Here is a 22,615-nt window from a genome sequence, read left to right as displayed (position 1 = left end):
GGCGGGGGGGTTGCGATCGCAGCCCCCCATCCCTGCCCTGCCGCGGGGTTCGCTGTCGATGTGTGTGACTCAGGGCTCTCCCTCCGAGCCCTGCAGGGCAGGAAAGCTCTGAGGCGCAGAGAGGAGAGATGCTGCAGCCCCACCGAGTCTTGCCCTGCCCGATTTTCTCTCTGAGCTGCCGAGCGATGGAGAGGAGGCTTCATTCCGCTGCTGTCTCCCCTGCTCGTGTGGGAGTGTGTGTGTGTGTGTGTGCACGGAGCTGAGCGGCATCTCCCCCTCTTTCCTTTTAAATTTTTAGCCTTTCCTTTCCCCTCTCCCACTGGATTATCTGCCCACCTTTCCCCGAGAGAGACACAAATAACACCAGCAGCGGGGAGTGGGTTTCTGGGGTGGGATTTTCTGCCCAAAATGGAGGGGTGGGGAGGAGGAGAGACGCCTGAATCCTGCAGCTCCCATTGCCGGAGCTCGGGGAGCATCACCCGGTGGGTCCGAAGGCATCAGCTCCGGGAAGCAGCATCCTCGGCTTTCCGCACTAGTTAACAGCCTGAGCGCTGCCTCGGCTCGTTTTAAACTCGCTCGCTCGCTTAATCTCCTCTCCCCTCGGCCGTGTGTGCATGTCTGTGTGTGTGTGTGTGCGTGTGTGTGCAGGGGGAGGACTTTATTGCCATTGGCTCAGCTCTCGCTGCCCACCCACCTCTCTTCCACATCACCTTGGTGTCTCCCTAAATAAAACCAGCCCTCCTTATCGCACCGAGGAAATCAAGAGCGAGAGTTTGAATGGATTCGATATAAATATTTACCCCGGCGGAGCCGCCGCTGAGCTGGCGGGATAAACTCGCGGCAGCTGCTCTCACTCTCCTTCTCTCGCCCGCCCCTTAAAGGGTCTCATCACTTGGCAGAGGGGAGGGAGATCCAGATCCCGGTTCTGGCTGCAGACTGACCCCCAAAAAAAGCAGCGCCGGGCTTGAACTTAGCGATGGATCTGAAGGACAGCACCAGCGAGGGCAGCATGGGCAGCCTGCAGCCCTCCAGCATCCAGATCTTTGCCAACACCACCACGCTCCACGGGCTGCGCCACGTCTTCGTCTACGGCCCGGTGACCGTCCGGCGCCTGCTCTGGACCTTGGCCTTCGTGGGCTCGCTGGGGCTGCTCCTGGTGGAGAGCTCGGACAGGGTGGCTTTCTACTTCTCCTACCAGCACGTGACCAAAGTGGACGAGGTGGTGGCCAACAGCCTGGTGTTCCCCGCCGTCACCATCTGCAACCTCAACGAGTTCCGCTTCTCCCGCCTCACCACCAACGACCTGTACCACGCCGGGGAGCTGCTGGCCCTGCTCGACGTCAACCTGCAGATCCCCAACCCCCACCTGGCCGACCCCGCCGTGCTGGCCATCCTGCAGGAGAAGGCCAACTTCAAGCACTACAAGCCCAAAGTGTTCAGCATGCAGGAGTTCCTGGCGCGGGTGGGCCACGACCTGAAGGATATGATGCTGTACTGCAAGTTCAAGGGGCAGGAGTGCAACCACGAGGACTTCAAAACTGTGAGTATGAGCAGGCACTCTGCTTTTCCTCTTCTCTGGGGGCGTGTGGATGGTGGTGTTTGCAGGTGCTGGGGCGGCGCTGGAGGTCACTGGCGAAAGCCCTGTGGGCACGGTGTGGTGGGGGAGCGGCCGCCAGGCTCTGGCGTGGCAGAGGAGGAGCAGGAGCAGCCTGTTGAGCTGAAGTTTGTTTGTTGGAGTCCTAACAGGGGGTGGGTTTTGTGGGGCCAGACCCGCCAAGGGTCCATCCTCCATCCTGCATGAGGCCCGTGGCACCAGGGTGGCTGTTTGGTGTCAGAGCAGATGGCATTGGATGGGTCCTGCTGAGCATCACGGGGGGGCTTAGGGGGGTCTCTTGCTTTGGGCACTGGATTGTCAGGAGCTGAAGGAAGCAGAAAGGGCTGGAAAGGGGCCAGCAAGAAGGGCAGGGGCTGCTCTGAGTGGTGTCCAGCTGTCTTGCCCCGGGTGTTTGGAGCTGTGCTGGAATTGTGGAAGGGGAGGTTTTTCTGCTTGTTCCTGGTGTTTTGTGGCTCGTAGATCTTGGTTTGCTGACGAGTGTGGGCAGCAGCTGGGTACCTCCCTGGTGCTGTGCCGTTCCTGGTGCTGTGCTGGAGTGGAGAGAAGAGGGGGAAGAAGGAAGAGGGAAAGAAATGAGGCTGAGCTCTGATCCCAGTCTGCTCCAAGGCTGGGGGAGGTGGAGCGAGCCGGGTACTTGAGCATCCTGAGGGAAGCAGACACTGCTCAGTTCCAGCTCCTGGCTGGCACCCTGCTGGCAGTGCAGGCTGCCCTGGGTGCCTGGGCTGGCAGAAAGTGTCAGGGTAAAATTAAAAGAACAAGCAGGTGGTGTGGAAGAAGTGGTGCCCCCCCTGTGCTGCCGGGGCAGGCAAAGGGGCTGCTGAGGGGGCTGCTCCCCCAGGCTGGGGGTTTGAGTCCCATCCTGGCTGAGATGTGGGGGTGCTGGGGGGGCTGGGTAAGTCCCACTGTGCTCTCAGGCCAGTCCCTTGGCACTGACTGAGCTGTCTGGGAGGGTCGGTGTTCCTGGAGGCAGGAACGCTCCAGCTCTCAGGTGGTTGTTTCTCTCTGCTTGTTCTGCTCACTGCCCTGAGTCCTGGCAGGTTTTGTGCTGGTCTGGTTCGTCAGCAGGATCTTTGTCTGGTTATGTGGGCAGGATCTTTGCCTGGTTTTAGGAGAAGGGAGTGTTTTCTGTCTCTGCTGCTTCTGGATCTCCCAGCAAACAAGCCCAACTGAGTCCTGCTTCAGAGTCGCTGCCATCACCCGGACTGTGCCATCTCTAAACCTCTGAGCAGGAGCATTTCATGCCTCAGTTTTTGCCTGTGCATAACCCTGATGCCTTGGCCTGGATATCCAGGCAAACCACCCCCTTGTTTGGGCTCCCTGGGCAGGTCTGAGCACGGGTTGGGGGGTCAGGTGGGTCACAAGAAGGGGTCAACAAAGCCCCAAGGAGAGGGGCTGGAGTATGGGATGGAGAAGGAGACAAAGGTGCCAAAGTCCAGGGGACAGAAGAGTTGGGGAGTGAGGACAGATCCCAGCAGGATGGACAGACCTCCCTTACCCGTAGTGAGGGCGTGGGGAGCAGGAGCTGTTTTGCCCGTGGGCTTCCCAATAATGCAACAAGCACCAGCCAAAAGCAAAAGCCTCAAAGCCAGGGAGCAAACAACACCTCCAAAACCTCTGCAGGCCTTAAAAAAAGGCAGGTCCTTTTCTCAGAGAAGGCAGGAGCTCTTGGCAGCCCCCCCTGGGACACAGTGGGGTGTCAGCCCTGGCCAGTTAGTTTTTCGAGGTAGCTGCTCCTGAAACAATGATTTATTTCCTTTTTTTTTTTTTCCCCGGGGGGGTATACAGTAGTTTCCAGAAAGACAAACATTCCCTGTCTGCCAAAGAAATGCTCTGCTAGAAGAGATCAGGGCCAGCTAGGAAAACAGAGGATATTATGGACTGACAGTGCTTGCCCTTGTCAAAGTGCTGGGGAGATCCAGTGCAATTCTTCAGCCCATTCTGCAAAGCAGGTCCTGGGTGACCCAGAAGACAACACTGCTTGCTGTGCCTCTAACAGGGGCAGGGGTTCAGTTCTCCCTGACTCCAGGTAATCCCTCAGGTTATGGAAATCCAGGAAGCATCGCTCAGCAGGGGCACAACAACCCTGCTCATCCTTCCAGATTTTACCTCTCAGAGATAAAAGGCAGCAAAAAAAAGTGTCTGCTTGAAGGATGAGTTGGTTTTTCCCCAGGGAGGAGCTGGAAAAGGTCTTTGAGCTGCCTCCAGGCTGAATCAGAACCTCACGTCCTGGCTGAATTTTGCATTTAATCACCACCAACCTGTTGCAGCTGCACTGGGGGCTCCGTGACAGCCCATCCCTCCTGCTGCAGCACCCACAGGAGAAGCATTCCCTCCCTGACTCGTTTCCTGAAGGGAAACAGGGGTGTAAATCCCAGAGCACTCCTGTGATACGTCAGCAGGGTGAAGAACTATCAGTGGTTTTGGTGTTTTTTTTTTTTCTGTACTCCCCAAATTCAGGCCCCTGGGAGCAGAAGAGGCAGGAGCTTTGCAGCAGGAGGCTGCACCAAAGCAGGAACTCTGCAATCAGGTGCTGCTGGAGGAGCCAGTGCAGCGCTTTTGGTGCATGGAGGGGGTTTGTGTGGTGTGCAGGGTGGCCCTGGAGAAAGCCCTGCTGCCTGGTGGGGAAGCAGGAGCTGGGAAGTGGCACTTGGAAAACACGACTTTACCCTCCTTCCTCCTCCACTTGCCTGTTTAAACTCTCTGTCGCTGCTTTATCAGCAGGAGTTGAGCTGTGTTTTCCCCTCCACTCCCTGTTTCCCCCCCAGGACAATCCTCTGAGACATCTCCCCAGGTTAAGGAGTGCCCAGGGGAGTGAGTCCCCCCAAGCTTTTCTTGCAGAGACCCCCCCAAAGGGACAGTGAGGACAGTGCTGGCATTGCCACAGAGCAGCAGATCAGATAGATAATGCAGAGCTCTGCTGTAGCAAAGCCATTCCCTTGGAATGTTTGGAATAGGAAAGCCTGAAAACAGCAGCAGCAGCCAAGGAAATCCCCTCCTTTGCTGTTCCATCCCCTGGGCGGTGGCAGGGGAGCCTTGGGGGAGAAACTGGTGCGTGGCACGGCAAAGATGTGGGAGAAAAATCTATGAAAACCCTTTCAGCCCACGGGGCAAGCCCAGAGTGATGGCCTGGGAGTGGATCCTGGGAATCTGAGCGGGAAATCTCAGTGTCACCTGGGTGAGAAACGCTCCTCAGCAGGCTGGGGCAGTGGGGGGGGGGTGTTTTCGGGTGTTCTGGTGGCAGAACATGTTCCCAGTGGGGTCATTTGCTAAATGCAGTGTGTGGACTGGGCTCCCTCACACATCCACTTCATTCCAGGTAACTCAGTAACGTCCCCTGGGCCTGCTCTATTTTCCTGGCCACGACAATTGAAGGATAGAACTCATTTATTTCCAATCCACATTCTTCTGACAGACAGGGGCCACATAATGGACAGGATCTCATGTGAATATTGCTATTTTAAGACTCAAGTTTCTGCCAATCTATCTGTCTTTTCCCATGCATATCTTTTCTCTCATTCTTTCCAGTGCATCCATGGGGTCAGTGAGGAGTGAATTGCTTTTGCTTTTTACACTAATTAGCCCATCCTCAACTCATTATACAACTTCCACTTCCCTCAGTAAAAACTAAATAATCACGATGGTGGCTGCTAGATTTGGGAGAGCTTTACTTCTCTGTTGAACAACTTTTCTGGAGCATCAGGACTCTCCCCAAAGTTTGCTGCAGAACCGGAGCTGCCGTAATGAGATCCATGATGACCTTTACACAAACGGGGGTTTTTCTCCTAAGAGACCAAATCCCTGTGCAGATATCTGGAGTTTGGAGGTGCTGTTGGAGTTCAGGGGTGGGTGCAGGGTCATTATGATTCCTCTGGTGGTGTCTAAACCGAGGTGGGTTGTTCCTGGGTCACACCCCTGGCTGATGTGCAAACCCTGCAGACCCTCGCTCTACTCAGTGGTTTTCTGGACTAAGTTTCTCTGTCCCCTGAGGATTTATGAGTGTGGAAGTGCTTCCCCCCTCCTTTGTATTTCCTTTATTTATCACAAACTGGGAGGATAATGCCTTCAGTTCAGGAGGTTTCATGGGGGGATGCCAGCTGGGCTGAACGTTCAGGAAAAAGATCTCCCTGGGTTTGGATGGTTAATGGGCTTAAAAAAAAATCTATCAAAGACAAGGCTGTAGAACTTCAGTGAGGTTTTTTTCGTGGCAAACCCAATTTTACATCCCTTAATACTGAAAGGGTGAAACAGGGACAGGTATTTCAGAAGTGAGGCTGCAGCTCATTGACTTGGGACATCGGTGCTACACACTGGAGAAGCTGAGACTCAGGAGACAACCAGCACAGTGATGAAAAAACCTCCTTAATGCCCTTTTAAAAGCTCTCTGCTTGGTGGTGGTTTGAGCTGTTTCTTGGCCCCTCCCTCGCTGGGCCTTTGGGATGGGGAATGACCCAAACAGCTGAGAGGTGTCAGAAATGGGCACTGCCAGAGTGTCAGAGAGAGCTTCAGCTGAGGAGGGAATGCTGAGCGAGAAGGGTGGTCATCAGGGTTTTAGGGACAGAGGAGACCTCTGAGGGCTGCAGGCCTTTATCAGAACGAGTCCAGGAAAGACAAGGAATGTATAAAAAAACCCAGCATGGTTTCCATCTGCAGAGGGAAGGTGGAACAACACACCTTGTCCTGACCTTCCCCCACCCACCACTCGTGCAAGTGCCCCTTGGAGACTTCTTGGCAAATAATAAATAACCCCCCCAGATGTTCCCTCTTTGAGGGAATCTTTGTGCTTATCTGACCAAGGGCAGTGGTGCCCTGTGGAAAAAAACTGTGATGTGAGTGCTGCAAACCCCTCAGTGGGTTTAAACACTCCCTGGAAGGTTCTGCCCACCAGGTCCATGATGCCCACAGACACAAACAGGTGAAACTCTGACCCGTTCTTGAAGGGAAGCAGGAGGAGTTCTCACTGAACTAAAGAGGAAAACAGGTCTGGCTTTGGTGAGAACTTCGGGATGAGGGTCTGGGTGGCCTCTTGAGGTCCCTCCAAGGTGAATTATTCTATGATTCCATAACAAAAAGCAGGTGCAGGCCTGCTGGGTCTTAAATCATTGTGGTGTCTCTGTTTTTTCATGGAATCGTGGGATCCCAGCATGATTTGGGTGGGAAGGGACCTTAAAACCCATCCAGTCCCACGCCCTGCCATGGGCAGGGACACCTTCCACCAGCCCAGGTCGCTCCAAGCCCCGTCCAACCTGGCCTTGGACACTTCCAGGGATCCAGGACATGTTTCTCCTCTTTTGCTTGGAGGTGATGACTGATTACAGCAGTCAGAGAGTCTTGTGTTCATCATTTCTTTGAAGCATTTAATGTTTGTTGATTTGTACTTTGTTATGTGGGGTTTTTTTTTCTTTACTGAAGAGAAACAAAGTGTTTTCCCCAAAGGCTTTGTGAAAACTGCTGCTGGGGAAGCTTTTCAAACAACATTCCCAACTAAACCAACCCTTATGTAAAAAAATGGAACAGTTTCCACGCCCAGCAAGAGGAGGCAGGGTTTGGATATCACCCTGGAGAGAAGGAGCTGCTGGGTCAGGTGTTGAATTTGATCCTTGTGGATTGAACTGCATTTTTCCTACTCCACCCTTGCCACAGATCCTGCAGCCACCATCCCTCCTACAGCTGCTCCAGGAGGGCTGTAAATGGTCATGAACTCATGATAAATTGTGCTGGAGCATCTCCTGGAAAGAGGGAAAGAGTTTTTTTCTCTCTTGTTTGTGCATGACACTAGAAAAATGAGCAGTAGGGAAGGGGGGGGAGGTTCTCCTGGGAGGGGATTTCCCATGTGAGAAGTGAAAGCTTTTTGTCTTTTAAAGCATTTCTGGTTTCCATGAAATGAACTCAGCTGAAAAGCTCAGTGCAGAATAAAACCCTGCAGCCCTGGGATGTCTCAGGTGGTCTGATTTTCAGCTTGTTCTGAATTAAAAAAATGGAAAAAAAGTGACCCAGAGCTGGGGAACTTCCCGGGATGTGCAGTCTCTACCTTGTAACTTGTGGGCCAGGTGCACTCCAGGCTCTGTTTTCCAGGGGTTTTGAGGCAATCTGAGGTTGGTGAGGGTGAACCCTGAGTTATGTATCCATATCTGGCTTTCCCTGAACAGGAGGATTTCATTCCCTGCTTTCTAAGGGCAGATCCCAGAGCAAGATGCTTCTGATAGACCATCCTCTGAGCTTCCTGGGGGTGGTTTTAACCTCATTTCCTCATAACAGAAGGTTTCAGCAATTTGCCTCTGTTTGAAACAACAGCAGAAGTCTCAAAAAAAAATGTGATTCCTACGAGTTTCATGAAATGTGGCAGCTGGGAGAGACCCAAACTGGAGCTCAGAGAGGAAAAGCAGGGGCAGCTTCCCCCGACTCCAACCCACCAGCTCTGAGTCTGCCTCATCCCTGGGAGTGGGAGAGGGGCTGGTGGTGCTGCAGGACTTGGGATGGGTGAACTGATCTCAGCTTTGCCTCCCACTCCTCGGGTCATGGGGAGGAAAAGCCTCCCCAGCTCTGTCAGTAAATACAAGGCTCTCACTGTAGCCCTGTTGGCAATAAATTGACAATTCCTACTGCCATTCCTGCCGGCAATAAATTGTCATCCCCTCAGGGCAAGAGCTGTTTGCCTGGTTTATGTTGATTATTAAATATTTATTATTAAAATTGATTAAACTTTCAATGGGGGGGGAGAGGGGTTTGCTGTGGTTTTGTGCAGCCACAGGAATATCCACTCTGCCTGTGCAGAAGGAATTTGAACCGAATTTTTCAGTTTTTTTTTTTTTTCCTACAAATATCTTCACTCAAAAAGCATTCTGAAAGCTTTTCTTACCATATTTTTAAATCAGGTCCACGGGGGGTACCTGAGCATCCAGGGCTGCTCCCAGCTCTGCAAACCCCAGGCACCTTCTGCAAGTGCCTGCAGGCTAAACAGCATCATCCCTGAGCGAAGTGTCCACCTCCCTTCCACTCTGGAATGCTGTTAAATGTGGAAAGGTGTTCCTAAGCTCACATTACTCCTCCATTTATTGGTTGGAACAATTAACTGCAGCGTATTTTCCTCCCACGTTTCAGACCCATGTAATGCAGGGGGTTAAAGCAGAGGGAAATTCATGAGACAAACCAGTTCTGGAAGATCAAGCAAGGACAGTTCAGTCACCACGGGCAGGGAAACGTGCTGGGCATTTATTTTGTGGTAAATCAGGGAGGTATTGACAGTCCCCACCTGCAAAGTGACATCGAAACCTGGGGATGAGGTGTGAGTTGTTCACACAGTCGTTGTGAGCCCTTGGTGTGTTCTGCTCTTTCCATGCTGGTTTGTGTTTTTTTTTTTTTCCTATCAGGAGGAGAAATAAATCTCTGAGTCAAGTACACCCTTGTCTTTCGCAAAAGACACAAACACTTGCCTTAAAAACAACAAAACCAGAAGTCAGGATGTGGGTTTTGTGCTAAGAAACCCCTCAGCCCACCCCCTCCTCCGAGCTGGGCCCCAGCAGCTCCATCTCCCTGTGATGCTTCCTGATCCCACTTGGAATCATCTCTCTTCTCTTTCTAGGAAGGTGCACCCAGGCTGGAGATATTCCAGCTATTTGGGGTCCCCAAATACTGGAGAGGGGCAGGTTGGACATCAGGAGGAATTTTTTTCCTGGAAAGGGCTCTTAAACATTGGCAGGAGTTGCCCAGGGAGGTTTGGAGTGCCCAGCCCTGGAGGTGTCCAAGGAAGGCCTGGATGTGGCACTCAGTGCTCTGGGCTGGGGGACAAGGTGGAGATTGGTCACAGATTGGGCTTGATGGTCTTGGATGTATTTTCCAACCTCAGTGATTCGGAGTTTCTGGGGAAAAGTCCTATAATTTCTGCAAATACTGCTTGTCTCTATTCTTTCCCCACATTTTTCATGCCAAACAGTCATTAAAAAATACTTTCATGCTGAATTTCCTCCCTTTCCTCCTTCCTTTACCTGTAACACAGAATTATATCCCCATTTCTTTAAAATTCTGAGGTTTAGCAGGTGCATAAACTGCACTTTGGACCCCAACCCCAACTGCAAAGCAAATATTCCTTTCCTCTCAGGGAACCATTCCTTCAACTTGTTATTTTGAGCTCCCTCCTGGTTGTTGTCGTGCAATGGCAACTTTGTGGAAATGAAGGTTAAGTGCTGAGGTTAAAACAGGTTCAAGTATAATCCAGAGTGCCCTTGGCAAAGACAGAAGGGTTTTAGTGGGTCTCGTTTGTCACTGCCTGACTGCTTAAAGTGCTTGAGTGGCTCATTATTGTTTTTATATGCCTTTATAAGAGCTGCAAAAGAGCCAAGAGAAAAGTATCACTGTTTTCCTCCCTCAACCCACACTCGACGGGGAACAATAATATTTAAGACTTCAGGGTGCAGTGGAAAAGAGGTTTCCTCTTCAGAAACCAAATTCCCCTCCGTGAGCCACGTGGAGCAGCTCAGGCTCAGCTCCAGAGAGGCTTCTGCTGGTGTGGAATGTTGGAGCTGAGCACTGGGAGCTGCTCTTGCCAGCTGGTATTTTCCAGACCTTCGTGGAAACCTGTCCCTTCACCTGTCCCTGAAGCCACGAGTGGCTTTTCTCCTCACTCATCCCTCCAAAACTTCGTCCTCCCTGCAGGTTGGATAAACCTCCCACGGACTCTGCAGCACAGGGAAGGGTTGTCCCATCACTGGGGGAGTTGTGGAGGCACTGGAGGAGATGTCTCAGGGAGGTTGTGGCTGCCCCTGGGTCCCTGGAAGTGTCCAAGGCCAGGCTGGAGCAACCTGGGCTGGTGGAAGGTGTCCCTGCCCACAGCAGGGGTGGCACTGGATGAGCTTTAAAACCCCTTCCAACCCAACCCATTCTGACATTCTGACACTAAAAAGAATAGTTTGAAGAGCACAGACCTCAGTGCTTTGCAGCTTCACCTACAACCCGTTTGCAGAGGGATCATCCTGATGTGAAGAACTGTGGATCAGGAGTGGCTGGACCTGGGCTGCTCTGCTTAACCAATGCAGCCAGCAAGGAGAGAGGCTGAGGAGCAAATCCATCCTGGCTGTGTGGTATGAAGGGCAGTAAAGCTGAGTGGGTGGAGGTGGCTCTGCCAGAGCCCCCCCCTGGGCACTGAAATCACCTCTGCTCAGCACCAACAGGTTCATGCCGGTGAAAACACACCAAGTGTGCAGGATCTGCCCCAACCAGCAGCTCAGCATCACCCTGAGCTACGTGTGAGCCTGGGATGTGAGAGCTTCCCATCCCTCACCGCCGAGTTCCAGGCCATTTGCTTCGGCTCCGTGCATATGTTGTCAATTCAGCGGCACCTTTACACAGTCACTTATAATTCACGTCCGCCGGTTCTTAATGAATGTTTGCTCAGCGGAGCATTTTGCAGGGAGTGTGCGTGGTGTGCCGAGCCAGCCCACATCCCAGCAGCCTCCAACACCGTCTGAGGAGAGGAATCAAGCTGGGAAACAAATCAGGAATATATTACGTGTCGCACGCTGCCTGCGGTGTGAGACGGAGGGGGCTCTGTGAATGGGAGCCTTGCAAGGGAGTCCCAGCAGCCAAGTGGATTGAATTCTCCTTGCCAAGGCAGTAGAAATTCCCAGGGATAAACAGACAACACCTCGTTGTCTTCTGTTCCCACAGCAAGGTTTTGGTTCGGCTTCTTTGCTTTTCCCACCGTCCAGGTGGGGAATGGAAGCAAACATGGTAATAAGGGACCTTGGAGAAACATTCCAGGAGCCCCAGATCTTCAGGGGGGATACTGAGAGACAGAAAAAATACAGACAAAGCTAAATGTGATTCTTCTAAAGACCCAGGACTCATCAAAGAGGAGGAATTCGTGGGCTGTGTGGATACTTGAGAGAGCGGTGGGAGCCCAGTCCACTTCGCTGGTAGAGAGAGAAATGCAAATTCATAATTCCTGTAGACAAACATGTTGGAGTTAATTACTGCTCCCATTTGATGGCTGTGCAAACGCTGCAGTGACTAAGAGAGGCTGGGAGAGCCAAGGCTGAGCCCGTGCTCGGGAGAGACGTGGCAGGAAAACCAAGGAGCCGACGGAAGAGCGGCCAACAAAGTGGAGCAGCTCTGAGCCTCTCTGGGGGCACAAACCTCTGACCAGGAAACTGGGTTTCAAGCAGCTTTTCCTTTTACCTCTTTGCCTTCAAACGCAGCCGCTGCCTGGGCAAAACCAGCCTGGCTTCAAAGTAGGTCAGACGTGAAGTCATCTCGGGATGCTCTGCGGAAGAAGGAATACATGTCAGTGTGACACCCTTAGCAGAGCTGCTCTCCACGGAGTGCTCTGTGTGCTTCACACAGTAACATTTCTTCTCTAACCCAGAAGAAATGCTGCATCCAGCTGGGACAAACCCATGGGCCACAAATCCCACCTGAAGAGGGATGTGCTCGAGTGGAGGTGAGCACGGCCCAAGACGAAGGTGGGAGTGGAGGTTCAGACTTGAGTCTCCTATTAAGTAATCCCAGATATTTTTTTGGGCTGTCTGTGAGCAAATCAGTCTGGACTGTCTTAGTAGCACGAAGACAACGTGGCTACTCCTTTTAGGTCTCAGACACATCACGAGCACTTCCAGGTTCTGAACAGCTTGTTGGCGATTTGGGAAGGAGGCAACAATGAGTTCTGATTTCAGGCACCTGCTCAGCAGCTGGGAGGTTTGGCTCCCTCCCCCATCAGCAGTCCCAGCCAGTTCCAAACCTGTTTTCGGGGCAGCATTTCCATTAGGCTGGAGAGACAAATCCACCGTTCCACAGCAGCCAGATCCTTCTGCCTCGTTTCCCCGGGAGGCAGCAGTGCCAGGCTCAGTTTGCCCCATTTGCCTGTGCTCTGAAATCTCTTTTAGCTGCACACACCAAGCCAAGCTCTTTCCCAAACCCAGCTGCAAATCCAACCCTCTGGGAGGGGAGCTTGGCAGCTCTGGGCACGGCGATTTTTGGGAAGGAAGCACAGAGGAGGAGGAGGAAGAGGTAAAAGCAGATCAGCACAGCACCCTGGAGGGGCTCTCCCTTCTCCCAGAGCTGCCCACTATCAGCAGCCACACAAAAGAGATGAGAGGAGGAATATTTGCTGACTCCCTGAGGAGTGAGAGGCTGGGATAACTCCGGGAGAGGAGTCCGTGCATTATTTATGGCTCTGTGCTCTCCCCCGCTGCAGGAGGAGCGTTCTCATTCACAGAGGAGCTCCCAACAGCCAGTCCAAACCCCATCCCTCTTGTCCCCACTGAGCTGAGGCTGCAGGACGAGTGGGCAGAGCTGGAGGATCCATCAGACCCAGGAGATCCATCAGAGCAGCCGAGCGTGGGATGGGACCCATGAGAGCACATCTTCCCAGGGCAGGGAATGCTGGCAGTGCCCTCACAGCTCCATGTGACCCTGGCAGGAATTATCCCTGTGTTCTCCCCTAAGCTCTGGAACGGCTTCTGATCCTTCCAGATCTTCCAGCTGGGCTGGTTTGTTGCTCCCCTGGGAAATGCTGCTGCTCTGGGATGGGTTGCTGTCCCGCAGGAGCAGAGCAGCTTCTCAGGGACCAATTCCTGGTGTCTTGCTCCGTGGTGCGTGTAAAATACAGCAGGATTAAAATCAGAGCAACAGCAAGGTAACACTGATCTGGCCTTGTTTGCATTTTACTTCTTTATTACCATAAAATGCAGAACTTTCATAATACAATCAGGTTTTATATTGTGTTGCAGTGGCCTTCAGAGGTTGTATCAAATGTGCTATTTAATAGGCTTGCACACACATATATTAATTGGATGTTTAGTACAGAATAGGTGGGTTTAGAGTTACAAATTGCCATCAGTATTTCACGACATCAACCTGTTAAAAAAAAAAAAGGATTAAAGGCACAAGTTGGAACTGTCTGTTTTACCCACCAAAAAATAAAAGCCTTCCTTTCGGAACCAAACCGAGAAAATCCAGATGATTCATTCGGGCTTCTGATCTGAAGTGGATACCACTAAATCAAACTGACACTTTGCTGGGAAGTGTTAGAAATGAGAGGAGACCACATGGAAGGCCTTCAATCCAGTGGGCTCTGCAGGCTGGAGGGGGGAGAGCAGGAGCCCCCAGAGAGAAGGTGTGGAGTGTTCAGAATTTCGGGAAAAATGGCCATGTGTGGGATTATCCCTCTGTATCCTCTGCTGGGGTCTTATTTTCTGGGCTTTCCATGCCCTGTGCCTGCAGATGTAGGTAGAGAAGGGGTTCTCCATCAGACCAGAGGTCCCCAGAGCCCCTCCACAAGCTGGGAGCCCCCTGATACACAACCCCCGTGGGCACAGAGGGTGGAAAACGTGCCATAAATCCACCAGCACTCCTTCAAACTCATGGTATGAGCCACTAAAGCATTCCTTGGTGCCATAACCTGGGATGGGAGGGATTTATGTGTTGGATTTCAGACGAGATGAACTTGGAGAGCCCGAGCAAGTGGAGGCAAGAAGCTGTTTTGCCTCCCTGGAAAAAAAGCTCCAGGAGGCTCCTCCAGCCTGATTGACCCACAGCAAAAACCCTCTGGAGCAATCTGGGCTGAGCTGTGGCTGCAAACGCTGCAGTGGGAGGGTTGTGTGTGCCAGGAGGAGGTTGGAGCTGTAAGGAAAGCCCTGGGATCCTCAGGGATGCTGCTGATGTCTCTGTTTATTGGGCAAGGCACAGCCCAGGGGAAGCCTGAGGGAAAATCAGCAACAAGAAAGGAGTGGGAAGTGTTGGAGAGGCAGCAGGAAGCTCCCCCTGCCACGATTGCTCCCAGCAGGAGGAAGAGAAGGGTTGTTTGAGGGGCCCTGAGGAATTTCCTACCCAGATCCTGACAGCTTTGGGCTCAGCCAGCCCAGCAGATCTTCCAAATATGTCCTTCAAGGGAGGCAGTAACAAGGCCCTACAAACTTTTCCAGCTCCTGGCAGGCTGGGTGGGGATGCTCCTGGATGGAAGGCACTGTCAGGAGGTGGCAAAACATCCTGAGTCCTCTTCTAATTTAATGACTGGGCAGTGGTTGTCCCTGGAATCACACAGATGGTACAAGGAGGAGCTGGGAATGCTCTGGAAGTTCAAGCAAGAACATCCCCAGAGTTAATTGGCTAAAACTTCCTTTTCCTTGCACACCCAGCACTGTTTGTCCTGCCCACAGGCCAGTTCTCAGACCTGGGTTCATCTGCACATCCAGTTCCCACTTGTGAAAGCAGAGAATTCAACACAAAAAAGCAATTTTGGGCCAGCAGGTCTGAGGCTGCTCCAAGGAAATGCTGGATTTCTGAGCTCCTCACCCTAAACTGGACATTCCTCCAACAGAAAGGGAAACTTTGAATCATTATTAAAATAGGATTAATATGAACTTGAGTTCTTAGTGGCCCTGGGAAGGTACCTCGGAGGAAAACTCCGTTTTTATCTCCCAATCCGAGGATCTCACACTTGTTATTCCTCCCAGATCCACACGAGGCAAGGGTCAGACCCCTGCTGGAGAAGAAACCCCCTCCTCCTCCCTTCCAGGAGGCTTCCATCCGAAAGGATGGGCTGTAAATAACCCTTGTTGCCACGGGCAGCTCTGGGCTGAGGAGATAAACTGACTCCCCTGCTCACAACACACAGCGTTTGTAGCATTTATTTCCACCCCCTTCCACACACATACACAACCACCTTGGCATGACAAATAAGAGGCTGTAATTCTCTGGGAGGCATGTTTTATGGGCAGCAATGCATTTTCCTGTCCCAGCTGTTAAGCAGGGTGTAGCTCTGCAGTTGAGCCCAGGCTTGGGCAGAACATTCCCTGGCCAGACTTGCCACTATTTTTCAAATCACTGACCTGATACAGGATGATTAAGAGAAGTCCTCCTTCCTTGCTGCTGTAATTCCCCCCGCCTCCCCTCCACCCTGTAATTGTTTCCCAATTGACTTCCCCACAAGTGGGGCTGTTTCTCCTGCCTCCCAACAGCTTCATATTTTCTTTCTGTCTTCCCCTGGGGAAGGTTCAGGGAGAAGCTTTGTTTTGTGTCTCAGTCCTGTTGAAGTTCAGTGCTCTCAAAGCTGCCAGCTGGATGCTAATGAAGGTCCCTTCCCACCCAGGCCATGCTATGATTTCATGAAACCTGGGGAATAAAGCTTATTTCTGCTGTGACCTGTAAGTCTTTAATGCCATTTCAAAGCCCAGGCTGTGCAGGAGAGGAAGGATATGGGGTTAGATGAGCTCCAGGATCTGAGACACCCCCAAAATCCGAGGACATTCAGCCTTGGGTTGAGGTTAATCAGCTTCTGAGTGATCTGTGCTTCCCACACCGCAGTGTTTTATTTAAAACACACCCAGGTCCCACCAGCCCCAGGGCTCTGCAGTTGTCAGCACTGTTTCAGTAGGATTTATTGGCATGTTTGGCTCTTTCAGGATCCTCCTGCAATCCCTGCTGCTGATACTGGCATTTAACCAGCCAGCATCGCTGTCTTGACATCATCTGAACGCTATCCTGTGGTTAACAGGTCACAGGGCAGCTATTTTGCAGTGCAAACACGGGCCTGGCCTCCACCCTGGGAGATCACACGTGCCAGCTCCTGCAGATGTGGCTCAACAGCCCATCCCAAACGGTGTTTGCTCTGCTTTCCATGTCATCCTCACCCTCCCTGGCTGGTGGAACTGGTGCCACCGACCCAGCCTGAGCTGGTTGTGGTGTGGCTTTGAGTCTGAGCGAGGCACGAGGACAAGAACAGAGGGATAAATGTGTCAAAGAGCAAGGAAAGGATTAAAAAAATCATGGTGGGGCTCTTCTGCCAGGTGACAGCACGAGAGGGAACGGCCCAGAGCTGCTCCATGGAGGGGGGTTAGTTGGGTTTTAGGAAAAAAACTTCTTCAAGGGAAAGGGTTGTCCAGCCCTGGCACAGCTGCCCAGGGCAGTGGTGGAGTCACCAGGCTTGGAATGGTTCAATAAACATGTGGATGTGGCACTGGAGGTCGTGATTTAGTGGTGACCGTGGTGGTGGTGCTGGCTGATGTGTGGACTTGGTGATCTTCAAGCTGTTTTCCCACCTTGACAATTCCGTGATTTATATTAAAAGGGGTGGATTTTATTTATTTTTTTTTTTTTTTGGCTCATGGGAGAGAAAGCATTAAAGACAAAGCCATTGCACTGAGAGTTCCAGAGGAGTTAACATTAACAAGGCTACTTTCTGCTTTTATTTCGGAGCTCAGCACGGATGCATCGTGGAGGGGAATCAGGTCTCTGAATTCTCCTGTGGTTTTTATTCACTCTCTGAATCGACTGGAGGATGCAGAGTGCAAGTGAGTGAAGGGCAGGCTGTGCACACGCTGTAAATTGATGTGCTAGCACAGGTCTAGGTATGAATTCCCTCCTGTACTACAGGAGCAGGATAATATTCAACACCAGCAGCTCCCTCACAACCGAGATACAGAACACCATCACATTACCCCCACAGCCTGCATGATTGGTGCTGAATTCAGAAACAGCCTCATCCTCTCCTTCTGTGTTTCATGACTGTGCTTATGCTTGTGTAATTTCTGCTGTGTGATGGGAACTCCAGCTGGAAAAGAGAGGAGGAAGGGACAGGGGTTGGCACTGGCCTGGGGACATGTATAGGACATCAGCTGGGACTGAGCAGAAAGGCAAAGGCAGATCAAGGCAAAGCGTTTCAAACAGGCACAGAAAAACGGTGCTGCACTTGCACGTGGAGAAATTCTGATTCCAGGGGCAAAAAATGGATATCTCAGCCTTCCTGAGGCTGCTGCTCCTCTGGCAACACCCGGGTGACACTGTCCTGGCAGTAAATCTTCACTAGTGACAATGCCAGAGCAGTGAGAACAATTCCTGGGAGGGGCTGTTTGCCCGTTATTGGATCATTATTGACCCACCTGGTTTGCTGCTGGGACTAACTCGTCAAAGCCAAAGGGGGTGGGAGGGAAATACAATCTTCAGTGGGAAAGTTTAGAGAGCCCTTGAGCACATAAATCACTTGTAATCACAAGAGTGTGCCCCAGCAAAGCCAGTGGGATGAAAACTGGCACAGGGGGTAGGGAAAAGCAGCTCTTTGCCCTGGGGTGACCCTGTTGGGGCAGGGAGGTGCCACCAGCTGAGCCACTGTGGCCCCTTCCAACCTGAGCCATTCTGTGAGACAGGTTAGACAGATGATCCTGATGCTCCCCACAGTCTGGGAGGGACCCAAAGCCCAAGAGGGGAGAAATCCCAGCAGAGGAATAACTTCAGTGTGGCCAGAGGGGGAAGATGGATCCAGTGTTTGGAGTTGCTGCTTGGGGAGCTCTCAGTGGTGCTCACGAGTAATTTCTGGCTGAACATACCTCAGATGGCACCTGCTGCCACCCCAGAGGTGACAGTGCCTGAGGGACCTTGAGCAGGGCTGGCAGCTGTCCCATGCAGTGACTGTCCACCACATCCCATTCTCCAGTGCTTTTGCTTCCAGGCCTTAGTTAATACAGAATATCTGTGCTTTCCTCTGTCCTTGCAAAATACAGGGTCATCTGCCCCTCTTAAAAGCAGGAGAGTGGAGATAAAGTCTATTAAGTCAAGGCCTTAAATCTAGAGAGAAGCCAAAGTGTGTCCCTGGCTGTCCCCTGAGAGGCCCCAACCTTTCAGCAGGCATTAATTTACTTGTAGGTCCTTTCATGTACTTGGCTCCAGGGATGTAAATTGTGCCTGTACATTGAATTTGTAGCTCTACCTCCCCGATAGCCCCCAGACAGGATCATCACTTCCCATTATTTATTGGTGTACAGCATCTTTCTCCTCTCCAAAGGCATTTTTTTTTTCCCAGCTGGAGACTGTGGCTCTGGGATCAGAGCAGTTTGGGATGGGAGCTGCTGGTTGGGTTGGAGCTGCAGGTGCCATGGAGGGAGGCTCAGTGTGTTTGCTCCACATTTAAAGTTGATTTTCCCACAGCACAACTCCACAGCTCTTTAATTCCTGAACTTAGTCAAGTCCTTGGGTTTGCATCCCACAAAAGGGGGGGGGAGATGCTTTAGCCCCAATTTTGAGGTCATAACTTGAAAGATGACGCCGATGGCACACAGTGAGCCAGTGCAAAGGAATCTGTCAGACTGGAAAAAGAGGGCTGAGTGTTTCTAATGCACAAAGAACGTCCCCAGTTTCCCCTGGAATAAAGGATTGCTGCATTTTCACCCCTGTCCTGAGTGCAGAGCTCAGCAGCTCATTTCTGTCAGCTGGAAGAAAACAGAGGGAGGAAGACAAAAAGAGGCAACAAACCACTCCTGTAGTTGGAAAAGAAAAAAAAAAAAAAAGGAAAAAAAAAGACTGAGAAAAGTGTCTGCTGCCTTTGGTGCTGTGCCACATCAGCAGCAGCCTCTGACAGGATCCAGGGAGCTACGAGATAAAGATTGCAGGAGAAATGAATCCCAGTCAAGACAGGCTACGATCATTAAGGGAATTTTAACCCAGCCTGGAGCTATCCACTGCAAAAGCCTTAAAACATAACCTGCCCATGACCTTGAAAATGATTTTTTTCCCTGTTAGAAAATAAAATTCAGAAGGGAATATAAAAAAAAAAAAAAAAAGAAAAGAGGAAATTGGTAGAATAAACACTGCAGGCTTTAAATGCAGATATTAGTGAGCACAGCCTACCTCAAGCATTCTCAATCCCTCAGCACTTTCTTATGGAAAACCTTTTCTATTCCTCCACCTGGCCTGGATTTGGGAGCGTGGCTGGCAGGGGAGAAGGGCACCAGATGAAGCACCAGGGTGTGTAAATCCTTGGCAGAGGCAGGAGGGGGTGCAGGCCCGGCGGTAGGGGCTGCGCTGGGGGATGCAGATCCATCCTCTGCATTTCCTGCCAACACCTCAGAGCTAAAAATAGCAAGGATTCTTTCCCAGCTGGAGCGCAGGAAGAACCCGAGCCCAGGAGTGGGGCCACTGCAAAGTTTCCCGGGAAACGCCCTCGTTTGCTGAGTTGCACAAGACCAACCACGGACGGCAGAGCAGCATCAGCCACTCCGGAGCACCACGGACAGCAGAGCTGGCCCAGAGCCCACAGCTCCTGCCTGGGGGAGCTGAGAGGACAAACTCAACCTCAGAGTGCGGGAGGGCAATGCCAGGCATTTTATTTAGCTGCCACCTCCCTCCCTTCTTGGTCACCTGAGTGACACATACAGAGCAGGTGCCCATCCAGAGGAGCTGTGCCACTGCAGATAAAATCTGGGCAGGGTGCCTGCAGTGTCACAGGTTTGGGAGCTTCATGGTGGCCACAGATGATGCCATAGCCCTCTCGTGTCAGTGCTGGTGACCACTCACTGGCTGCTCTCTGCAGAAGAGCGGGAGAAGGTGGTAAAGTCCCTCACCTCCATCACCACCCACGGCCAGGTTTTTGGGGCAGGGAAGTACCTGACAAGCTTTCCCAAAGAAAGCTTGGCTGGGGAGGGCAGGGGGGATTCCTGTCACAATTGTCAATTCACCCCCTTCCCACTCTTCAGCCTCAGACTCATCTGACTTCCCAGGCGAGGTGAGGGATGGACCATCATCCGTCTCGAGAGCAGACTCTGCCCCAGCAATGGCAGTTCCTGCTATTTTGGCAGCCTTCCCACCTCTCCACAGCCAGATCAACGCCTGGATCGCTGTTCCCCACCAGAGGAGGATGACTCAGGGCTCTGGGCCCCTTTGGGAATCTTTCACCCTCTTTGGGACCTCTGCCACGTCAGGACCAACTGCATGACATCAGCAGCCTGCCAGGAAGAACAGGGAGGCAATTTCCCATCCTCTGAAGTTAATGAGCTGTAGAAAAACACCTTTCCAGCCTTGCTTTGATTGTCCTCCAACACTGATGATCCAAGAGAACTCCTACTGCTCTCCTCCTCTCCGATACCACCCTGAGCACAAGCACAGGCAGCGGGAACCTTTCAAAGGGTCTCCCAGTTGTCCTTTCCCAGCCTTTTCAAAGTGACTGCACCAGTGCAGGGTGTCATCTGCTGCCTCAGAGGTGGTGGGGGGACTCTCAGCTTTGCTGGCAGGACCTTCTCCTTGAAGGAACTCTACATTGGATTGCTCTTGTTTTTTCTCACTGAAGGAAAACTCCTTAGGATTGACCTTGTTGTACCCACACAAGAAGTGAGTGTGAAGTTAGAGCTTCACCCCCTTGTCATGTTCATTTGGGGCAAATAAATGATCGGGAATAAGTCTGATCCCTTTCAGTTTTCCCCTCAGGATAGTCCCCCTTCTCTCTCTGCACGTGTGCTGGTGGTGAGCAGTGCCCTCCTCCTCCGTGACGTTCCCGAGCGGTGCAATCGTGGGGAAATGCCTATTTACAGCCAGACTTGCTCTTTTTTTAACAGGTCCAGGCAGAGCAGCTTTTGCTCCTGGCAGGAACAGCCAAACACCCCCTCAGCAGATGCTCGAGGCAGTAGGCAGCCAACCTCTCCACCTCCTCCAGAAGGTTCAGCTCTTGTGCAGCTCTTGGCCCGTCAGGGAGGTGCTGACTGAGGGGCTGAAGGGCAGAGTGTGGGTAATTTGTGCTGTGTGGGAAATCCCCTCCCCACAATAACACATCCCAGGGACAAGCCCCTCCTTGATTTGCCAGCCCAGAGCTCCGTGGTGGTGCCCAAGCACCAGCAAGTTCAGCCTGAGCCTTTGGAATGTTGTTCTCCGTGGAGGGCAAGGGGAAGGCGAGGTAGAAGAGATGGAAGGGAAGCAGCAAAGCTCTTTATGGTGAAGGGAAAGGAGATCACGACCCTTTTAACCCCCCCCCAAAAAACCAGGCAGAAGGGGATGTTGGCATGGGAGGAGCAAGGATTCTGTCAGTGTCATGTGTTTCCTTTCTCCACAGCTGCCACTGGATGGGAGTAACATGAACCACCAAACACCACAGCTAAGTGGTGTGGCCATGCAGGGAGGAGGAGGAGGAGGAGCATTGAACCCGATACTTGGCACCACCCCGAGCTTGGACCAGCCATCCCAAAGAGGGATGTCACTCCCTGTGGGTATCTCCACCACAGGCCTTGCCCAGGAGGTGCCACCTGCTCAGTCAGTGCCTGTAAGAAGAGGACAGTGGTTCAGGAGTGGCTGCAGCAGGAGGAGAGCACCCCCAGCACTGAATCCCTCATGGTCCTGTGAAGAATCAGTTCACAGCCCGTGCTTTGAGGAGAGAACCTTAGACCCAGTTTTGGATTGCAGACAGCACTTGGATGCCATCTTTCCCCCACTCCCTGAACCAGTTTTTCCTCTCTGGGTTAAAAAATACCTAAGAGTGTCCAATGTCAAAAGTGAGGCCTCCCCCACCAGCTGGCAGAAGAGCTGCACGACACGCTGGAAATCAGCGCCTCGAAACTTCTCAGACGCGCTCCCTCGCCATCATTTCTTCTGGCCCACGTGGCCCTGGAGTTGCAGAGCCTGCAACACTCCTGAGTGCACCCCCTGAGTCCCTCCTTTCCACAGCTGTGGTGGCGTCTCCAGTCGTGGTGGCCTCGGGGTGACGATGCAGTGGCGGGCAGAGAGAGGAACTGGTTCCCCCCTCGGGGGGGAGGCACCTCCTGTGTGGCTTCTTGGTGGTGAGATCTGGCTGGTTCTGGGCCAGGTTCTCCAGGTCAGGCTGTCCCTTCCCCCTGCAGCATCCCTGGTCCTGTGTGGGTTGCAGGATGAGCTGCTCAGGGTGGCTGGGTCTCCTCTTGTGAGCTGTCAGGGTATAACAGGCTGCTTGCACTTCAGCTCACGCTTTGGGATGGGCTAAAAGGCTCCCCTTGAAAAGCTGGAATATTTATCCAGGTCTTTTGCAAGTGATCCTGGCAGTGAATGAACACTGATGGCAACTGCAGAGGACTTCACTGAAAATTCTCTCTCCTGGGAGCAGGTGCCTCTTCAGGTCCAGAAGTTGTCCCTTCATGAGTCTTTGGGAATGTCCCTCCAACTGCCACATGCAGAACCGGAGTATCTGCAGGATCTTTGAGCCCCAGGATGGGATAAAAACAAGGATATTTGTCATTATCACCTAATGTTTTAGGAAGCTGTGGAAATCATGGGTGTGGTTCT

At 52.2% G+C, this 22,615-nt stretch overlaps 1 protein-coding gene across 1 annotated transcript; it reads left to right on the top strand.

The window, feature by feature from the left end:
• The first annotated feature begins 744 nt into the window (after nt 1-744).
• On the top strand, nt 745-22,062 carry LOC114068696 (acid-sensing ion channel 2-like). The gene is made up of 3 exons (XM_027905035.1): nt 745-1,540; nt 21,417-21,852; nt 22,025-22,062. The coding sequence occupies exons 1-3, from the start codon at nt 977-979 to the stop codon at nt 22,060-22,062; spliced, it is 1,038 nt and encodes a 345-aa protein (XP_027760836.1). The 5' UTR covers nt 745-976.
• The last annotated feature ends 553 nt before the right edge of the window (nt 22,063-22,615 follow it).

Source organism: Empidonax traillii, unplaced genomic scaffold (assembly GCF_003031625.1).
Source record: "Empidonax traillii isolate 1590-97213 ecotype Southwest subspecies unplaced genomic scaffold, ASM303162v1 scaffold1112:size187267, whole genome shotgun sequence".
Taxonomy (NCBI): Eukaryota; Metazoa; Chordata; class Aves; order Passeriformes; family Tyrannidae; genus Empidonax; species Empidonax traillii.
Note: the sequence above shows the minus strand (reverse complement) of the source record. Positions and strands in the feature narration are given on the sequence as shown.

What these genes read in the sequence shown, in the direction of transcription:
- LOC114068696 (XM_027905035.1), top strand. Translation starts at nt 977, where the DNA reads ATGGATCTGAAGGACAGCACCAGCGAGGGCAGCATGGGCAGCCTGCAG. An exon ending in ACCACGAGGACTTCAAAACT is followed by an intron (nt 1,541 to 21,416) that starts GTGAGTATGAGC and finishes CTTTCTCCACAG; the next exon opens with CTGCCACTGGATGGGAGTAA. An exon ending in AAGAGTGTCCAATGTCAAAA is followed by an intron (nt 21,853 to 22,024) that starts GTGAGGCCTCCC and finishes TCCTTTCCACAG; the next exon opens with CTGTGGTGGCGTCTCCAGTC.